This window comes from Camelina sativa, chromosome 14 (assembly GCF_030686135.1).
Source record: "Camelina sativa cultivar CO46 ecotype springtype chromosome 14, ASM3068613v1".
Taxonomy (NCBI): Eukaryota; Viridiplantae; Streptophyta; class Magnoliopsida; order Brassicales; family Brassicaceae; genus Camelina; species Camelina sativa.
Window position 1 is genome coordinate 6,771,183 of NC_141893.1, and position 15,407 is coordinate 6,786,589.

At 38.8% G+C, this 15,407-nt stretch overlaps 3 protein-coding genes across 7 annotated transcripts; all 3 read right to left on the reverse strand.

Moving 5' to 3' along the window:
- Positions 1-1,372: 1,372 nt before the first annotated feature.
- On the reverse strand, positions 1,373-3,765 carry LOC104740262 (mediator of RNA polymerase II transcription subunit 15a-like). Of its 2 annotated transcripts, XM_010460811.3 has the most exons (7): positions 3,548-3,751; positions 3,160-3,424; positions 2,724-2,818; positions 2,455-2,637; positions 2,148-2,354; positions 1,975-2,063; positions 1,373-1,816 (listed from the first exon to the last, which is right to left on the reverse strand). In XM_010460811.3, the coding sequence occupies exons 3-7, from the start codon at positions 2,811-2,813 to the stop codon at positions 1,609-1,611; spliced, it is 777 nt and encodes a 258-aa protein (XP_010459113.1). In that variant the 5' UTR covers positions 2,814-2,818; positions 3,160-3,424; positions 3,548-3,751; the 3' UTR covers positions 1,373-1,608. The 2 variants fall into 2 exon arrangements, with proteins under 2 accessions (XP_010459113.1, XP_010459112.1); XM_010460810.3 differs by having other exon boundaries at positions 3,160-3,765.
- Positions 3,766-3,961: 196 nt separating this feature from the next.
- Positions 3,962-7,044, reverse strand: LOC104740263 (putative disease resistance protein At5g63020). The gene is made up of 5 exons (XM_010460812.3): positions 5,234-7,044; positions 4,775-5,153; positions 4,618-4,679; positions 4,462-4,536; positions 3,962-4,375 (listed from the first exon to the last, which is right to left on the reverse strand). The coding sequence occupies exons 1-5, from the start codon at positions 6,980-6,982 to the stop codon at positions 4,088-4,090; spliced, it is 2,553 nt and encodes an 850-aa protein (XP_010459114.1). The 5' UTR covers positions 6,983-7,044; the 3' UTR covers positions 3,962-4,087.
- Positions 7,045-8,003: 959 nt separating this feature from the next.
- Positions 8,004-14,725, reverse strand: LOC104740264 (mediator of RNA polymerase II transcription subunit 15a). 4 transcript variants are annotated; one of them, XR_015580895.1, is made up of 12 exons: positions 14,396-14,656; positions 13,910-14,033; positions 13,701-13,812; positions 13,445-13,562; positions 11,957-13,342; positions 11,786-11,856; positions 11,572-11,646; positions 9,844-11,142; positions 9,401-9,745; positions 8,789-9,292; positions 8,615-8,703; positions 8,004-8,441 (listed from the first exon to the last, which is right to left on the reverse strand). XR_015580895.1 is itself a non-coding variant. In XM_087486497.1 (12 exons), the coding sequence occupies exons 2-12, from the start codon at positions 14,020-14,022 to the stop codon at positions 8,234-8,236; spliced, it is 4,023 nt and encodes a 1,340-aa protein (XP_087342623.1). In that variant the 5' UTR covers positions 14,023-14,033; positions 14,396-14,725; the 3' UTR covers positions 8,004-8,233. The 4 variants fall into 4 exon arrangements, 2 of the variants coding, with proteins under 2 accessions (XP_087342623.1, XP_087342622.1); XR_015580894.1 differs by having other exon boundaries at positions 9,844-11,157; XM_087486497.1 differs by having other exon boundaries at positions 8,789-8,995; positions 14,396-14,725.
- Positions 14,726-15,407: the final 682 nt, after the last annotated feature.

Genomic DNA, 15,407 nt, shown 5'->3' on the forward strand with positions numbered 1-15,407 from the left:
AACCCTAAACATCCGATTTTAAAGTTTTATAGTTTAGGGATTTGAAAACTTAAGAACATGTTTGTTTGATTGTGTACTTGTAAGTTTTAGGGTTTGATAGTTTTAGGATCAGGTTCGAATATATGTGTCCAATAGTTTTGATATTACCTTAACACCAATAGGGGTCTGACCGGTTTTGATCTGGGAGCTAAAGACCTCAGATATCACTTGATCACGAACCACGAACCTCGATCTGAACTCCAACAAAACTTTGATCACGAACCTAGCTTGCCCTTGAACACGAACTGATTGCCGAACAGGAGCTTCCACGAACAAGGATTGAATCACGAACAGATCACAAGTCCGAACAGCCGCTAAGTCTTCAAACGAATAAGGGAAGAAAGAGGCGGCGGTTTTAGGGTTTTGGTGGAAGAAGGATGAATGGCGGCGGTTAGGGTTTTAGGGTTTTACTCAGCTAGATCTTTAGGGCAATCGTGCTGATAACGTGTTGTAAACTAGAGAGTTCAAAGGGTAGAATCTCTTGTCTTATTATTATTGATTCAATGGTACATTACATATATATATATATAGTCAAGGGCAAAGCCCAATTACATTAGGAAGCATAAACCGACATAGACTAAGGAGGTGGTCTATGGGTCTTATGGTCTTGGACGGATACGGGCCATGTACGAGCCGTGTATGAGCCTGGTTATGGAGTCCATCCATTAAGTGGTTTATAACAGTATCTGAAATTTATTTTTTTTCTTTAGTACTAATTTTAATTTTTTATGAGATAATATTTTATTATCGTAATTAATCATATATAATTTTTATCAAAATATATTAATACGCGTGGATTCAAAACATAGTAACTTAAAAAAGCTATTACAGTTTCATATATTATGAATGATCAGTATCGAGTCGAAATTTTATATTTTGTAATAGACATACATTTGTGGGTCAAATGAAGCCAACATCAAAATTCTGCTTGGTTTGACCATACACGTGTACACACACATTTCACATGCAGATGCATAATAGATTCACAACTTAATTACAATTAAGCAATTAGGAAAGAAATTTACAACTTAGGAAAGAGACATGTCAATAAAAAGCACCAATCTGTATAACCAAAACTAATCTACTAATGAAAGCATGCAGTTTCTTTCAGGAATTAATTGCATTGAGCGCTTGTTTGTGCACTTACTAACCCAAAGACTCATAATCTTGCAACAGTCTATTCTTCTAGCTCATTAGTCTTATAGTATAACACGTATATGAGTAACTCACTAGAATAACCCATGACATAATCAGTTTTTAATCATTTGGATCATAATAGAAGTTAGAAGCCTGCGAGAAACATGGCACTAGAAAGGACCGGTCAACAACAACATTGAGGGTGACAGGTGAGTGTTCAATTTCAAAAGAAGCACATTACAAATGGAACAACAATTACTGGCAGATTCCTATATATATCCACTACATTCACAAGGATTTGTTTGATTATATTTTCACTACACACTGTCTACACTAGAGAGCATACAAACCTTATACTAAAGCCTTTTTTGGTTTTCTGATATGAAACAGTAAAACGAATAGCAGAGCTACCATTAAGGACTTCCATCAGATTCAGGAAGCGGCTACATGTTTCTCCCAAGTTCCGTATTTTGAGCTGAAAGTTCCACCACCAAATTGCTGTGCGTACTCACAAATCACTGCCCGAGCACAAGCGTCCCATGTCTTGGCTATGTCTTTGAGCGACATTGGCTGTGACAAACTTCTTAGCAATATGTTGAACCTTGCCATAGCTTTGGACGAGAGGTCCTCGTTCTCTTTGCTGTTCAAGAAACCAGATCACGTTAAGGTTAATAAGATGATGCAGTTTCTTATCTACCGACAGGATTTTGGACAAAAATTTTAACGATATGGTAGATAGATGTTTGCTTGACTCGGTATGAAAGAAACATGTATCTAATTACAGGATCGTGCTTGTACCTGGTTTCAACCGGGAGTATGTCCAGAATAGATGGAGAGACGTTGGGGTAGCTACAAGGAACCAGCAAACGCAGTGGTCGAATAGGAAACTGTGATAGAGGCAGAAACATACTTTAAAAGGGATAACTGAAATAATGTTTCTAAAAATGTTATAACGAGATGACCATACTTACCATTTGTTTTGATGAGAGATGAGCCTTCAAACCTGGGCTGAGGGAAACAGCTATAAACGAGAATCTAATTGTTGTTCCTTCACACTCTTTGCTTGATGTTACTTTCTCACTAGGATCAGCAGCATCTTCATCATCACTAATCTCAACGACTGTATCTAACAGCCGCTGATTTATTTCCTTAATTTCCTCCAAAAGGGCATGCTGGATCTGCAGTCCAAGATTGAGAGTCTTCAAAATAACAAAACTGAAACCTTTATGCGTCCAAATTTTTAGATATATCTAAGGGAAGTGTAACTGAAAACTGTACCTCAGTTCTTGCCTTATTTCCACCACAAGTCACAGTAGATTCCATACCTACCAAATCAGCAAACTGCTTGTAGCTATCACCAACACTTCCTGGGGCTGAACCAGCTATCGTATCAACCATGCTTACAACCGATCCAATGTCAGTTACTGCAGAAGAAAGTGCTTGTGGCGAGATGGACTTCACCTGAAAACAACCAAAAGCATACATCAAGTTCAGAATAATATGTTGCCTTGTTGCAAATACCCTTCAAAATCAGTAATGTTACTTACGGCTCTAATAAGGCGTTCTATAGGCAGCTCAGTATTTCCATCAGGACTAGTAAGCTCCTCTCGCCATTCTTCTTCATTTTCATTCCCCATTGTATCTAAATTAAAAAAAGCGAGTTCATCATCAGAGACTGCGTACAATAATACTAAAACCCCAAACTAGTTAGAGAAACAACAAGTTGTATCCATAAAAGGATCTTTCTACGTTCTAATGCAATTCGATGATGGAAAAAGCAGGTTGGCTCAATCGTTAGTACTCGATTCTAAGGGTTTTGCAATGCTGAAACTTAAGCGGATCCGTGAAAAGCACGCAATGAGATAAGAAGAATAAGAAGAAGAAGAAGAAGAAGAAGAAGGAAAGTGTTCGATTCTGGGTTTCACCAACAATATGAACTCTTCTTATAAAGCAACCAAACGAAACTCGAAAAAAATTAACAACCTTTAAGCGAAAGCGAATGATTTTGATCTGGAAAATCTCGTTTCTTTGTTTTTGTTTTGAGGTCATCTTCGCGTTTTCTTGATTATACACTCCGTTTAAAATGACAGGGCCGGTAGCGAAGAGACACGTGTCCTCTCCAACGGAACGGGCTCGCCAAAAGATTTTGCTTGCGTTTACATATGGGGCGGTGACGTAAGGAAGCTCACAGCCGACTGTGTTGCAAAAGTGTTCATGGTTCTCTCAGGCATTTCGTCGAACACTTGTTCTGCATCAGGGAACTATAATTCTCACAACAGATAAAAGACACACATCTACTCTCCAAGCTCATTAGCTCAGTACAATATAGATGAGAAATTGCTCTTTGAAACAGATACGAGTTGTTTCATACCGCTGCATCATTACTCTCAAACTGATCTGATCTTTGTTGATGCGGAGGAGATTACTACTGGTCGAGTTCAATAAGGAACCAAAACAAAACATATTATTGTTGGAATTCACACTTTTATTAATAACTAAATTAGTAAGAAAGGTGAAGAAGAGTAAGTAAGAAGAGAAAGAAGTCACACAGCTTGAGAAGGACAAAGTCAAGATCGAGAAGAGGAAGATGAAAGACGTGTGTTGTTTTGGTGTGTTAAATTGAGAAGGGCTTTGGGCCATTAATTATGTTTTGGCCCATAATTGGTAATGGGTCGATATCTGATGTATGGTGTATTAATGAATCTTATCCAAAGAGAGATTAAGCTAAGACCAAAAGTCCTCAAGTGGCTAAACCTAATTGTTTAACAATTATAGCCCTCAGGAAGACTCCAAATTGAATCCATAAAAATCCTTATGTTACACAACTACTGTTCCGGAGGAGGACACACTATTATCCAAAGATTATAGAAGAAAGCATATCACAAGGGAACACAAAGAATGACCATTTCTCTTATTTCTCTACATTATTTGAGTTTTTTTTTTTTGGTTTTTTGTTTAATCTTGCATTTGTCTGAGTTTGCGCAAGAAGCTGCCCTTGCTGTAATGCCGCCGCCACCCTTGGCCTGTGCATATTTAAGAAATTTATAAGCTGCTTCTCATAGTAATCCACCTTATCCTTTAATGCAGGCATGATATCACTCTTTGGAACAGTTAGGAATCGTATCATTCTCTCTATCATTGTCTTGAAGAGTTTCAACTTCTCAAACTCATCTGATCTTTCTTGATGGGGAAGAAATCCCTGCTCCAGAGAAAAAAGAAAAAAAAAAAGATCTTATTTGATAAGCTTAGAAGCAAACATTTATAGATGCAAACTGTATAACTTACGTTCTGCAACTTGGCTGAAACTCTATGGTTAATTTCAGTCATATCTGGTAAGTATACTTCTTTCATGGATGTGATCTGCAGAGACAAGAGGCACAGCGCGGTCATCAAAATCCATATGTTTTACCGAATTTTTATATAAAGGGAGAATATATTTACCTTCTGGAAAACCTTCTCTTGCCAATCATCTCCATTCACAGTTCCACTAGAATCCCGTGATGCTAAAAGCAAGGTTAGAGAGTGCATGGTCAAGTAAATTACACTAGTACCTCCTATAAATAAATATTGACATGGGTGCAAGCAAAACAACAAGTACTTGATGGCATCTCTGGATGTGTTCTTTTGGAATGCCTCTGTTCGTGAATTACATTTTGAGGTAGAAGCATGCCTGAATATTCTTGAAGCCTATTTTGCACATCATCTTGTATCAGATTAGGTTGTTGTTGTTGTTGTAATAATAGCTGCATTCCCGGAACATGACTTTGAGATCCCGTCTGTTGCTGATGCACCACTGTCTGCATATTCAGGCCTTGTGGAGGCATATACTGCTGCTGCTCTCCCCGTTGCTCCCATAACAACATCTCTATCTTCTCCAGCCGTAGTTTGATGGTTAGATTCTCTTCCTCAAGATACGCTACTCTCTTCCTCAACTCTAACTCCGACTGGTTATGTGAATGCTCCGCAGGTACTTTGCTCTGAAAGGTAAATTGCCAAGTGGTTCAATCATCATCACATTACTCATAAACCTACAAAACTATAAATCCAAGAAACTCACCTTTATAATTTTCAGGGTGAACCGCTCCTTAGTATCTTCCTCGTCCCATTGAATATTCTGGATCCACTCTTCCTCTCCATAAATGACAAGGTTACTGCCGCTGGCACTGCAAGAACTGAGAGGAAGTTTCCAGAGTTTCGGACAGCCAAATACATCGATTTTCATTAGAAGAGGAAAAGACAAAGGACTCCAATAGATGCTATCCAGTTCTTCCAGGTTTTCTAACTCGAGGTGTCTCAACCTCAGAAAGGGTATAATAATTTCATATGCTTCAACATTCATAAAGCTGGCAGCTTTGTCTTTGCTTATTATTTCCTTTATCTGTGGTGACTCTTTAACCTTTAGCCAAACAAGACTCGGAGCAAAGAGCAACCACGTCAACTCCCGCAGACCCTGGCATTTGCATATTTCCACATTGACAAGGTGCTGGAAGTTCCAGGTATTACTCAGTGTACTTCTTGGACTATTCTTGCTTTCATCATCAACATTCTTAGCAATCTTTATTTCCCTTATGTTCGACTCATATATCTCGAGGACGCTAAGCCTACTTGAAGTCGCGGCAATAGATATCCCATCTGCCCCTGCTTCACAGTGCCTAAGAGTTACACCGCGAGTGCAACTTGCCAATCTGGTAATGCTCATGAATCGTTCCCAGACATAGGCATCACCCACAGAGACGGTCAAAACTTTTAAATGCTTCAGGAGCTGTAACTCCTCCACCAGTTTGATATCTAAATAGAAACAAGTACCATACAGTTTTAGAACTTGCAGATTTGATAAACTTGATATCCCCGCTATTCCTTTAAGCCATCCAGTAAACTCCAGGTTCAGGTGTACAAGTTTCCTTAGCTCTTTTAAACCCCGAGGCAGTTCTTTTATATTTGTATGTGATAAGTTGAGATACTGCAAAGAGACCAGTCTCGAAATCTCTTCAGGCAACTCGTCAAGGCCAATGTTTCCCGTTAGATCCAAAACCATAAGATTAGGCATAAACATAAAGAATCCACTTGAGATTTTATCCAGATCATTGAAATGGAGGAACAGGGTTGTCAGCTTGGGACAATCTGGACTACAACTTATGTTCTTGATGCGATTACCCGACAATGACATCCTAGTCACACCTGTCCAATCCTTGACATTTGGAAGGTCATCAAGTTTTGCTTTGGCTTTCACAATGAAGTTTTCTTTCTCCTCCCCAAGATTTGATGCTACCCACAAGGCCATGTCACGAACCAAGGTAGGCATGGTCACGCTATGCGGAAATTTATGTTCAGTCAATAGACAAGCATGAACAAGGTAACCAATTATCTCGTAACCCTCCTCCTCTGCTCTATATCTATCTTCTTTCCCATCAATGATTCCTTCATCTATCCAATACTCTACCAAATCTTGTTTTGATATTATGTCATCTTTTGGGAATAAAGCACAGTATTGAAAACACTGTTTCACTCTCTCATCCTTCAAACTATCGTAGCTAAACTTCAAAACCGGAAGGATCTCATCTTCCATACCTGAAAACTTAGCCGCAGATAAAGTCAAAGCGTCAATTGCATACCGCCATTCTTGCACCAAAGTCTTTCCTGTCATAGTCACACCAATGACGCCAAGTGCGAGCGATGAGCCTCTGCATCTCTCCACGAGTAACCTTGCGAGTACAGGGATGTCCGGGTGACTCTCCAAGGTAACTTTCCCAATTCTCTCGCAGAACAAATCCCATGCTTCATCTGCTCCCAAAGATCTTACGTCCATTATCTCAACAGTATGATATAATTGAGAGTGAAAACTGAATGATGGGAAGAGATTGGATCTTTTGGTTTAGGGTTAACTTTGAGAAGGTTCTTACGTTTTTAGATCTTGCTCTTCTCTTCGTCGTCAAGTCGTCCAGCGTGCAATTATGAAAAATATCATGAAGGGCCTTTTGAAACTTCTTAGTTTACAGTTCGACCCACATACTTTTTGTTATGAAGAGTGCGGTCCTGACTTCACAAAATCAAACACAAGAGAAAAAGAATAATTGTGCACTTCTAAAATAAGAATATTGTTTTTAGAAACCAAGTACTTAAACAGTATGAAAGAAGTAAAGACACTTATAAGAACATCTAGTATGGTTTAGTATCAGAGCATGTTCAAGAGACTACAAACAATATTACTACCTAAACTGGAATGGAAGAATGTCCACAGAGATCTCAGTCTCACTATGCACATGCTTAGACTTACAAATTACAATTGGGAAAGAAATTTTCAACGAGGAAAGAGACTTGGGTGAGTGTCAAATAAATACACAAATTTGTAAGTTCGTAACCAAAATTGTTAATTACACAAATTAACTTGTATGCTACTGAGTTCTGTTTTTGATTAAAATGCATGGTGGACGTGAAGTTGAAGTTGAGAGATATATTTCCAAAGCATTAGGTAAACTGTGAAAAGACTTGGAGTCTCAATTACAAAAACTTCAGAATGATTAAAACAAAGAGTAAAGTAAGTAAGGATCAGCTACCCGTTACGTTCTCGCTGATTGTTGCAAAAGTGTTCGTCAATAGCTCTGTTTGTCTCAAGCATTTCATCGAACATGTATTCTGCACCCACGAAGATCGAAAGTGCCATGTTTCAGTAAGCCAGAGGATAATGGAGCTATGAGAAGCTCCAAACAGTCCATCACACGCTCTGGAAAAAAAAAGAGCTCGTTACCCAAAGAAGTAGTATAACCAAAGAAACGGTAATTGCACTTCAAAAAGAACCAGTGACAAATATACAAACGAGATTCACAAAATACATACAATAAAAGTTTATTATATAATTAAAAAATGTTCAATAATACACCATAAGCTTTGGTTAATAAATTAAAAAAAAACAAGGGTAAGTATGAAAAGACTTGTAATGTACAACAAAAAAGTTGGAAACCGTTTTGGCCTTTTTTTGTTTTTCTGTGGTTGTGACATGAAACAGTACGTGCATCACATTCACAGTGTTATCATTGAGGACTAGAGAAATCCATCTGATTCAGGAAGCGGCTACAAATTTCTCCCAAGTGCCGTATTTTGAGCTAAAAGTTCCACCACCAAATTGCTGTGCGTACTCACAGATCACAGCCCGAGCACAAGCGTCCCATGTCTTGGCTATGTCTTTGAGCGACATTGGCTGTGACAAACTTCTTAGCAATATGTTGAACCTTGCCATAGCTTTGGACGAGAGGTCCTCGTTCTCTTTGCTGTTCAAGAAACCAGATCATGTTAAGGTTAATAAGATGATGCAGTTTCTTATAAAAGGTTTCTTGAGACATAAACATATATATGAATTTGAAGAAGATTTTAACTAATATGGTAAAAGTTTGGTTGACTCGGTATGTTTCTGTTTACTTGAGACTAGAGGATCTTGCTTTACCTGATTTCGACCGGAAGTTTATCCAGAAGAGATGGAGAGCCGTTAGGGTAGCTACAAGGGACCAGTAGACGTAATGGTTGAATAGGAGACTGTAATAGAAGAACAAAAGAGATTTTATTAAAGGATAAATCAAATCATTTTTTCACAAAATGTTCACGAGATGACCATGCTTACCATTTGTGTTGATGAGAGATGAGCCTTCAAGGCTGGGCTGAGAGAAATAGCTATAAACGAGAATCTAACTGTTGTTCCTTCACACCCTTTGCTTGATATTGCTCCCTCACTATGATCAGTAGCATCTTCATCATCACTAATCTCAACAACTGTATCTATCAGCCGCTGGTTTATTTCCTTAATTTCCTCCAAAAGGGCATGTTCCATCTGCAGTTCAAAATCGACTCTTCAAAATAAGAAAATCGAGGCCTTGAAAATATAGTGACGGAGACATCAAAGGTTGTTAAAGTGATGATGAGCAGTGGTGATGCTTATGTTGATAAAAGAGTTGTTTTTCAGAATGGTGTTGCTGCTGCTGCTGGTTGTTGATTCCTGAGAGAATTAACAACTCTTTTATCAACAAAAGCATCACCACTGCTCATCATCACTTTAACAACCTTTGATGTCTCCGCATTCACCATACTGTTCTCCATTACACCCATAGAAACCCAAAAATTCACAAACCTGAGAGAATTAACAACAAAACATCACTATTTTAATCAAAATCTCTCACAATACATCACTATATTATACATCACTCTTCACTAAGGGAAGTCTAGCTGAAAAACATACCTCAGTTCTTGCCTTCTTTCTATCAGAAGTTGCAGTAGATTCCAGGTCTGATGTTTCTGAACCAGTAAACTGCTTGTAGTTATCACCAACACTTCCTCCCAGTGAACCAACGCTCAGTGGCATTGCAGTTGTGTGACGCTTCATTTTCTTCGTCGCCATCATTCCCTCTTGCGTCATGAAGTTTCTTGCTTGAAGACGACACTTAGTCATTGCAACCAAGTCTTCGCCAACAGAAGCTCTCGAACCGTTTCCTGGGGCTGAACCAGCTATCCTATCAACCATGCTTACAACCGATCCAATGTCACTTACTGCAGAAGAAAGTGCTTGTGGCGAGCAGGACTTCACCTGAAAACAACAGAAAGCATACATCATAATCAGAAAAACACTTCTGCTACAAAAGCCATCCTGATGCAATACCCTTCAAAATTAGTAATATTACTTACAGCTCTAATAAGGCGTTCAATAGGCAGCTCAGTAGCACTTGGTTTTCCAGATGTACTTATCAACGGATTTAAAACACTTCCATCAGGACTAGTAAACTCCTGAAGGAGGGGAGAGGCAGAGATCCCTGGAGTGCCAATTGCAAGGGATTGAACTACGCCTTGCATGCCAGTTGCTTGTTGGCGCGCAAGATTTCCCATTGACAACGACGAAGTACCAGAAGGTTTCTCAGAGTCAACTTGCATAGGGGACGGAGCCAAGGGGGTTGAAGGAGATGGGACAACAAAAGGGGAGTTTGCAGGTTGCAATGGAGTTCCCATCTTGTTGACAGTTGACAGATTTTTCTGGTCCACCTGAGGAGACAAATGTTGTTGTGACATTTGAGGAGATGCACCTTGAAGAAGTTGAGGCGACGAAACAGCTCCTGGTTTTAACTGTTGAAGAGGATAACTGGCACGCTGTCCCTGCAGAGAATGTTGCTGAAACATCCCACGACTGACATTCATCCCTTGCCTCGATGTCAAATCATTCATATCATTCATCTGTTGTAATTGTGCCGCTTGCTGTCTTGCCTGCAACTGTTGCTGTTGCTGTCTCGATTGCAACTGTTGCTGTTGCTGTTGCATTTGGCGCTGTTGAAATTGCTGTTTGAATTGCTGCGTCATTTGTTGGTCTTGCTGTTGCTTCATGTGCTGATGCTGAAGCATACTGGAACTTAACTGGGGTTGATTAATATTAGACTGCAGTGTACTTAACCCACTTTGACCCGAGGCAGAACTGTTATTTACTTGCTGAGAAGTATTTTGTTGCATGGATCCCATGGCAACCTGCTGGCCATTATTCAATGCATTACCTTGGCCAGATTCTAAACTAGAAGCCGGTATGGAACTAGGAATGTTCTGCTGTGGAGCTGAAACTGCAGGACGAGATGACAGAACATTATTCTGCATATTTGGCAAACTACTCTGTTGTGCCCTTGGCCCAGCTCCCTGCATGCTCATTGCTTGCATCTGCGGATTTGTTTGATTATCATGAGATTGATCTTGAACTGTCTGAGATTGCGGTTGCTGCATTGGCTGCATCTGAGATTGCGGAAGCTGCCCTTGCTGTACTGGCTTCCTCGGCTTGTGCATATTTAAGAAACCTATAATCTGCTTCTCATAATAAGGCACCTTATCCTTCAATGCGGGCATGATATTGCTCTTTGGAACAGATAGAAATTGTATCATGCGCTCCAACATTGTCTTGAACTGTTTCAATTTCTCAAACTGCTCTGATCTTTGTTGCTGTAGAATAGAATCCTGCTCCAGAGAAAACTGAACTAAATCAATAAAATAAGATACAAAGACATAGATACAGACCACAATCTATGTAGATATTGGAGAGTTAACTTTCTATATAACAATCTTTTAGAATAAGAGTCTCAAGAATCCAAAGTTGTATGACTTTCTACTATAATAACGAAAATAACTCATAGATGTAAGCTACAACCTCTATAGGTTTGGGAAGCATATCAGCAGGTAAATTTTTTATACACAGTATGTTAAGAATACGAGTCTCAGCGGCCTCTTTTTTGTTTGGTAAATGGGTAACAATACTCCAAATATATTCCGCAATAACGAACTGATCTTGCATTGAATTTGTAAAACTCCTCAAAATGCTTACTACTGTTCCAGAGGAGATACACTTGCAAACTATATTCCAAGTAAAAAAAGAATATTGTAACCTACTTGCTGCAACTTGGATGCAACTCTCTGGTAGATTTCATTCAGATCTGGTAAGTACGCCTCTTTCAGGGATTGGATCTGCAAAGACAAGTAGTCATACGATAAGTCATCCTGGTGATATCTATGTAAAATCGCCTGCCTTCCATTTATCTTGAAGATATAATACGTGTAGTCAGAATCGGTAAAGATACAACACACTTAAAAAAGAGAGAACAACCTGTTGAAAAGCCTCCTCTTGCCAATCAACCCCATTTGCACTCTCCGTCTGTGCTGTCGAATCCAGCGATGCTAAGAATTATAAAAACGGGGGTTGTTCAACATCAGATTCTGCTGAGAGATTATGTAAAATATTAGAACCTAAAGTATTTAAAAGGATGCAAAAGCATACATGATGGCATCTCCGGGAGGGTTCTTTGGGTTTGATATAGTTTTCTCTGTTGGTCCACAACATTTTGAGGTGGAAGCAGAGAACCTGTGACTTGGCCTGAAGCTTGTAGCCTTTGTTGCACATCCTGTTGTAGCAGATTAGGTTGTTGTTGCAACCCTAGCTGCTGATGATGCGACTGAAGCTGGGGCATCATCTGCTGTTGGGATGGCTGATTTTGTGACTGTTGGCCCTGAGAAGAAAACAAGCCATGGCCAGCCTGATGTGTTCGTTGCATTCCACTCGTTGATTGTGATAACATATGCACCGCGTGCTGGTTATTCTGCAAACTTGAGTTGCCAACCTGGGAATTGAGCATCTGTTGTTGTGGTTGCTGCAATCCTGCAACATTTCCTTGAGTGCCCAGTGGTTGCTGATGCGTTGCCTGAAGGCTGTTTTGTTGAGACATCAACTGTTGCTGGGCCGGTGGCTGCTGCTTCTGCTGCTGCTGTGGCTGCTGCTGTGACTGCTGCTGTTGTATGTTCATAACATTATTTTGTTGGTTTAGTAACCTTTGCTGATGTTGCTGCTGCATATCCCCAACAACATGCTGCCCCATCATCTGCTTCTGTTGGATACCTGAGCTATTTGCAGCTTGTTGCCGCATCATTTGTGTTTGCTGCTGTAGTAGAGGAGAAATTGATTGCTGCGGCAATGACGTTTGCTGCTGATGGATGCCAGACGCTTGTTGTGATTGTGGATGTGGCCTTAGCATTGACGATTGATGCTGACGCAACATAGATTGTGTCGTCTGCTGAGCAGACAATTGCGGACTTGATTGCTGATTTGTGTGGAGACCCTGGAGAGGGGCTGAGTTCACAGTGGATGGCTGCGTAGCAGATGTTGGAACACCAGGCTGTTGAGACGAATGCAATTGATTAGGCTGCAGCACATTCTGTTGCTGTTGTTGCATGTGTGATGGCAAAAGCGAATTGGGATTGGGAACATTCCCTGACTGGAAATTCTGCTTGAGAAGTTGCTGCTGTAGCTGCTGCTGATAAAGATATTGTGCATTCTGCGGCTGCTGTTGTTGCTGTGAAGACATACCATGTGGCCTGCCAAGCATCTGCCTTTGGGATCCTGAAAACATGTTCGAGGAAAGGCCATGCTGCCCAGATGAATCTTGCAACATTCCAGCTACATTTTGCATATTTGAATTCTGGTTTACAACGCTTGTCACGTTGTTATTGGTTATGGAAGAAGCCGGCGGCATGGAAGATGGTAAAGCAGTAGAGCCCGTCATTCCAGAGGCGGTATTATTCTGCATGGTTTGGGACATCAACGGCTGAGGTGCTTGAGATTGATTGGTTGGCAACGATCCTGGAAGAAGGATACCTTGATTGGTGGGTACTGTTCAAGGAAAAGTTTAAAAAGCACCAGGTTAGAGGAACAATTATCCATAAAACCAGAAAAACAGACTAAAACAATACATTATGTGAGAATTGTGATTACTCGAATCCATGGATGTTCCATTATTAGCGGCAGGGATAGATGAGGAAGAACCAGCTGCATTTTGCGATTTAGTCTCCATAGTTAGCATCTTCATGGATATTTTCCGAAGGTAATCAGTCTGAAAGCCGATAGAAAAAGAGAGTATCAGGAAGGTATACATAGATTTCTTTACGGCTACCAAAAAGATAGGTTCTTATTTCATATTTACCACACTACTAACCAAACAAAACTATATGTTCAAGGGACGTTTAATAACCTGATTAACAGCACCGCTGAAAATTTTCTCCTCAAATCTGGCAGCAATTCTCCTGAGCTCGTTGATTCCCTCTGGTCCAGAAAATGGAAAGTGCTTCTTTAGTGTTTCCATTCTGCGCGAGTGCCAAGTAAATAAGTAAAAAACAGAACTATGGGTCAAGGAATTAAGCTTTGCAGAGATGTAAACTCTATGAAATATATTAAACTTACATCTTGTTGACAATCTTCTGACGTGAATCAGGTGGCAATTGAGTTCTCCAGTCACCAGTGTCCATGGCAGGTTCTCCGTTTGGAAGAGAAGGCCTCCAATTGTTATTATCCATCAAGGTTCCTTCTGTTAACAAGCCATGAAGAGCGAAGTATCAATAATAAGTAGACAGAAAAAACCAAAACATGACAATTAACATAAATCAACAGGAAACCAATGACCACAGAACAGGGGATTAAGATTAGCACTAAGAATTTCGTGATGATCAGCCAAATTCTCACTTTTACCAGTCAAAGCCATAAACTTCAACCTCAAATAGAACCCAGGGAAACCAAATAAGCAAACTTAATCACATCAACAAAGTTCATCTATTATCCCAATTATAATCACCAATACCCACCAGCTACAAAGGGCTATACTTTATCGTCTCTAAAAGCAAAAAGGGTTAAGCAAAACAAACAAAACAAAACGAGATTCGAACATGTCACCTCAAAATTCAGAGATTTCGCGTATGACGGCCAAGGTTGCTGTAACGATTAGGGTTTGATCCTAGGAAAATCAGGGGATAAAAAAAAAGAGGGGAAATCGGAACTAGATTAGGGTTTAGTTTGATCGAGAGACGGATGAACTAGAAAAAAGGATCTCTTGGGCAAGACAAAGAGGAAACCATAAATAATCTGCTGCCAATTGTGTCCTAGCAGTTCGCTTATATAACAAGAGATTTCTTCTTGACAAAAAAAAAAAAAAAACAAGAGATTTCTTACTTTTTTTTTCCTTTTTTTCTTTCTAACTATTGCAAATTACAAATTTGAGGTGACAAATTACAAATTTGCAATAAAAATATGTATTTAAATGTATAAAATTACCAAATCTTATATAATATAACCCGCTAAATTATAAATTTATAAGATAATATTCCGTGTTATACACGATAATATAATGTTTACCGAAAATAAAATTTACTATATATAGAAGTTACCATATTATTTACTAATTTATAATTTGTTTGCGTCAACAATTATAAATTTCATTTACCATAAGATAGTCATAATAAAATGTATTAAAGAAATTTTACTTTAAAATATAATTTGTGATCTACTAAATTTTAATTATATTTATCAGATAATATTTTATGTTATGTATTGTATGGTATGATAGGTAAAAAAAAATTAACTATAAATTTATCGTATAATTTACTTTATCATAAATTTTATTTATTAGATAATATAACGCGATAGTAAATCATTTTTAATTATTAAATAAGTTATATATTTTCTTATATTGATTTTTATTGAAAAATAATATTGGTATATTGTTGATCGGTATTGATATCAATCATGATAGTTTACAATTGTTTAATTTACGTAGAGTAGATATTTCAAAATTGGAATTACATATTATTTTTATGTTTTCTACACTTGATATTGATTTTACATATTACCTTTTGTTCAAATGATTTTGTGTATTTTTGTTGGTAGACCTGGTCAAGAAAAAAATAAA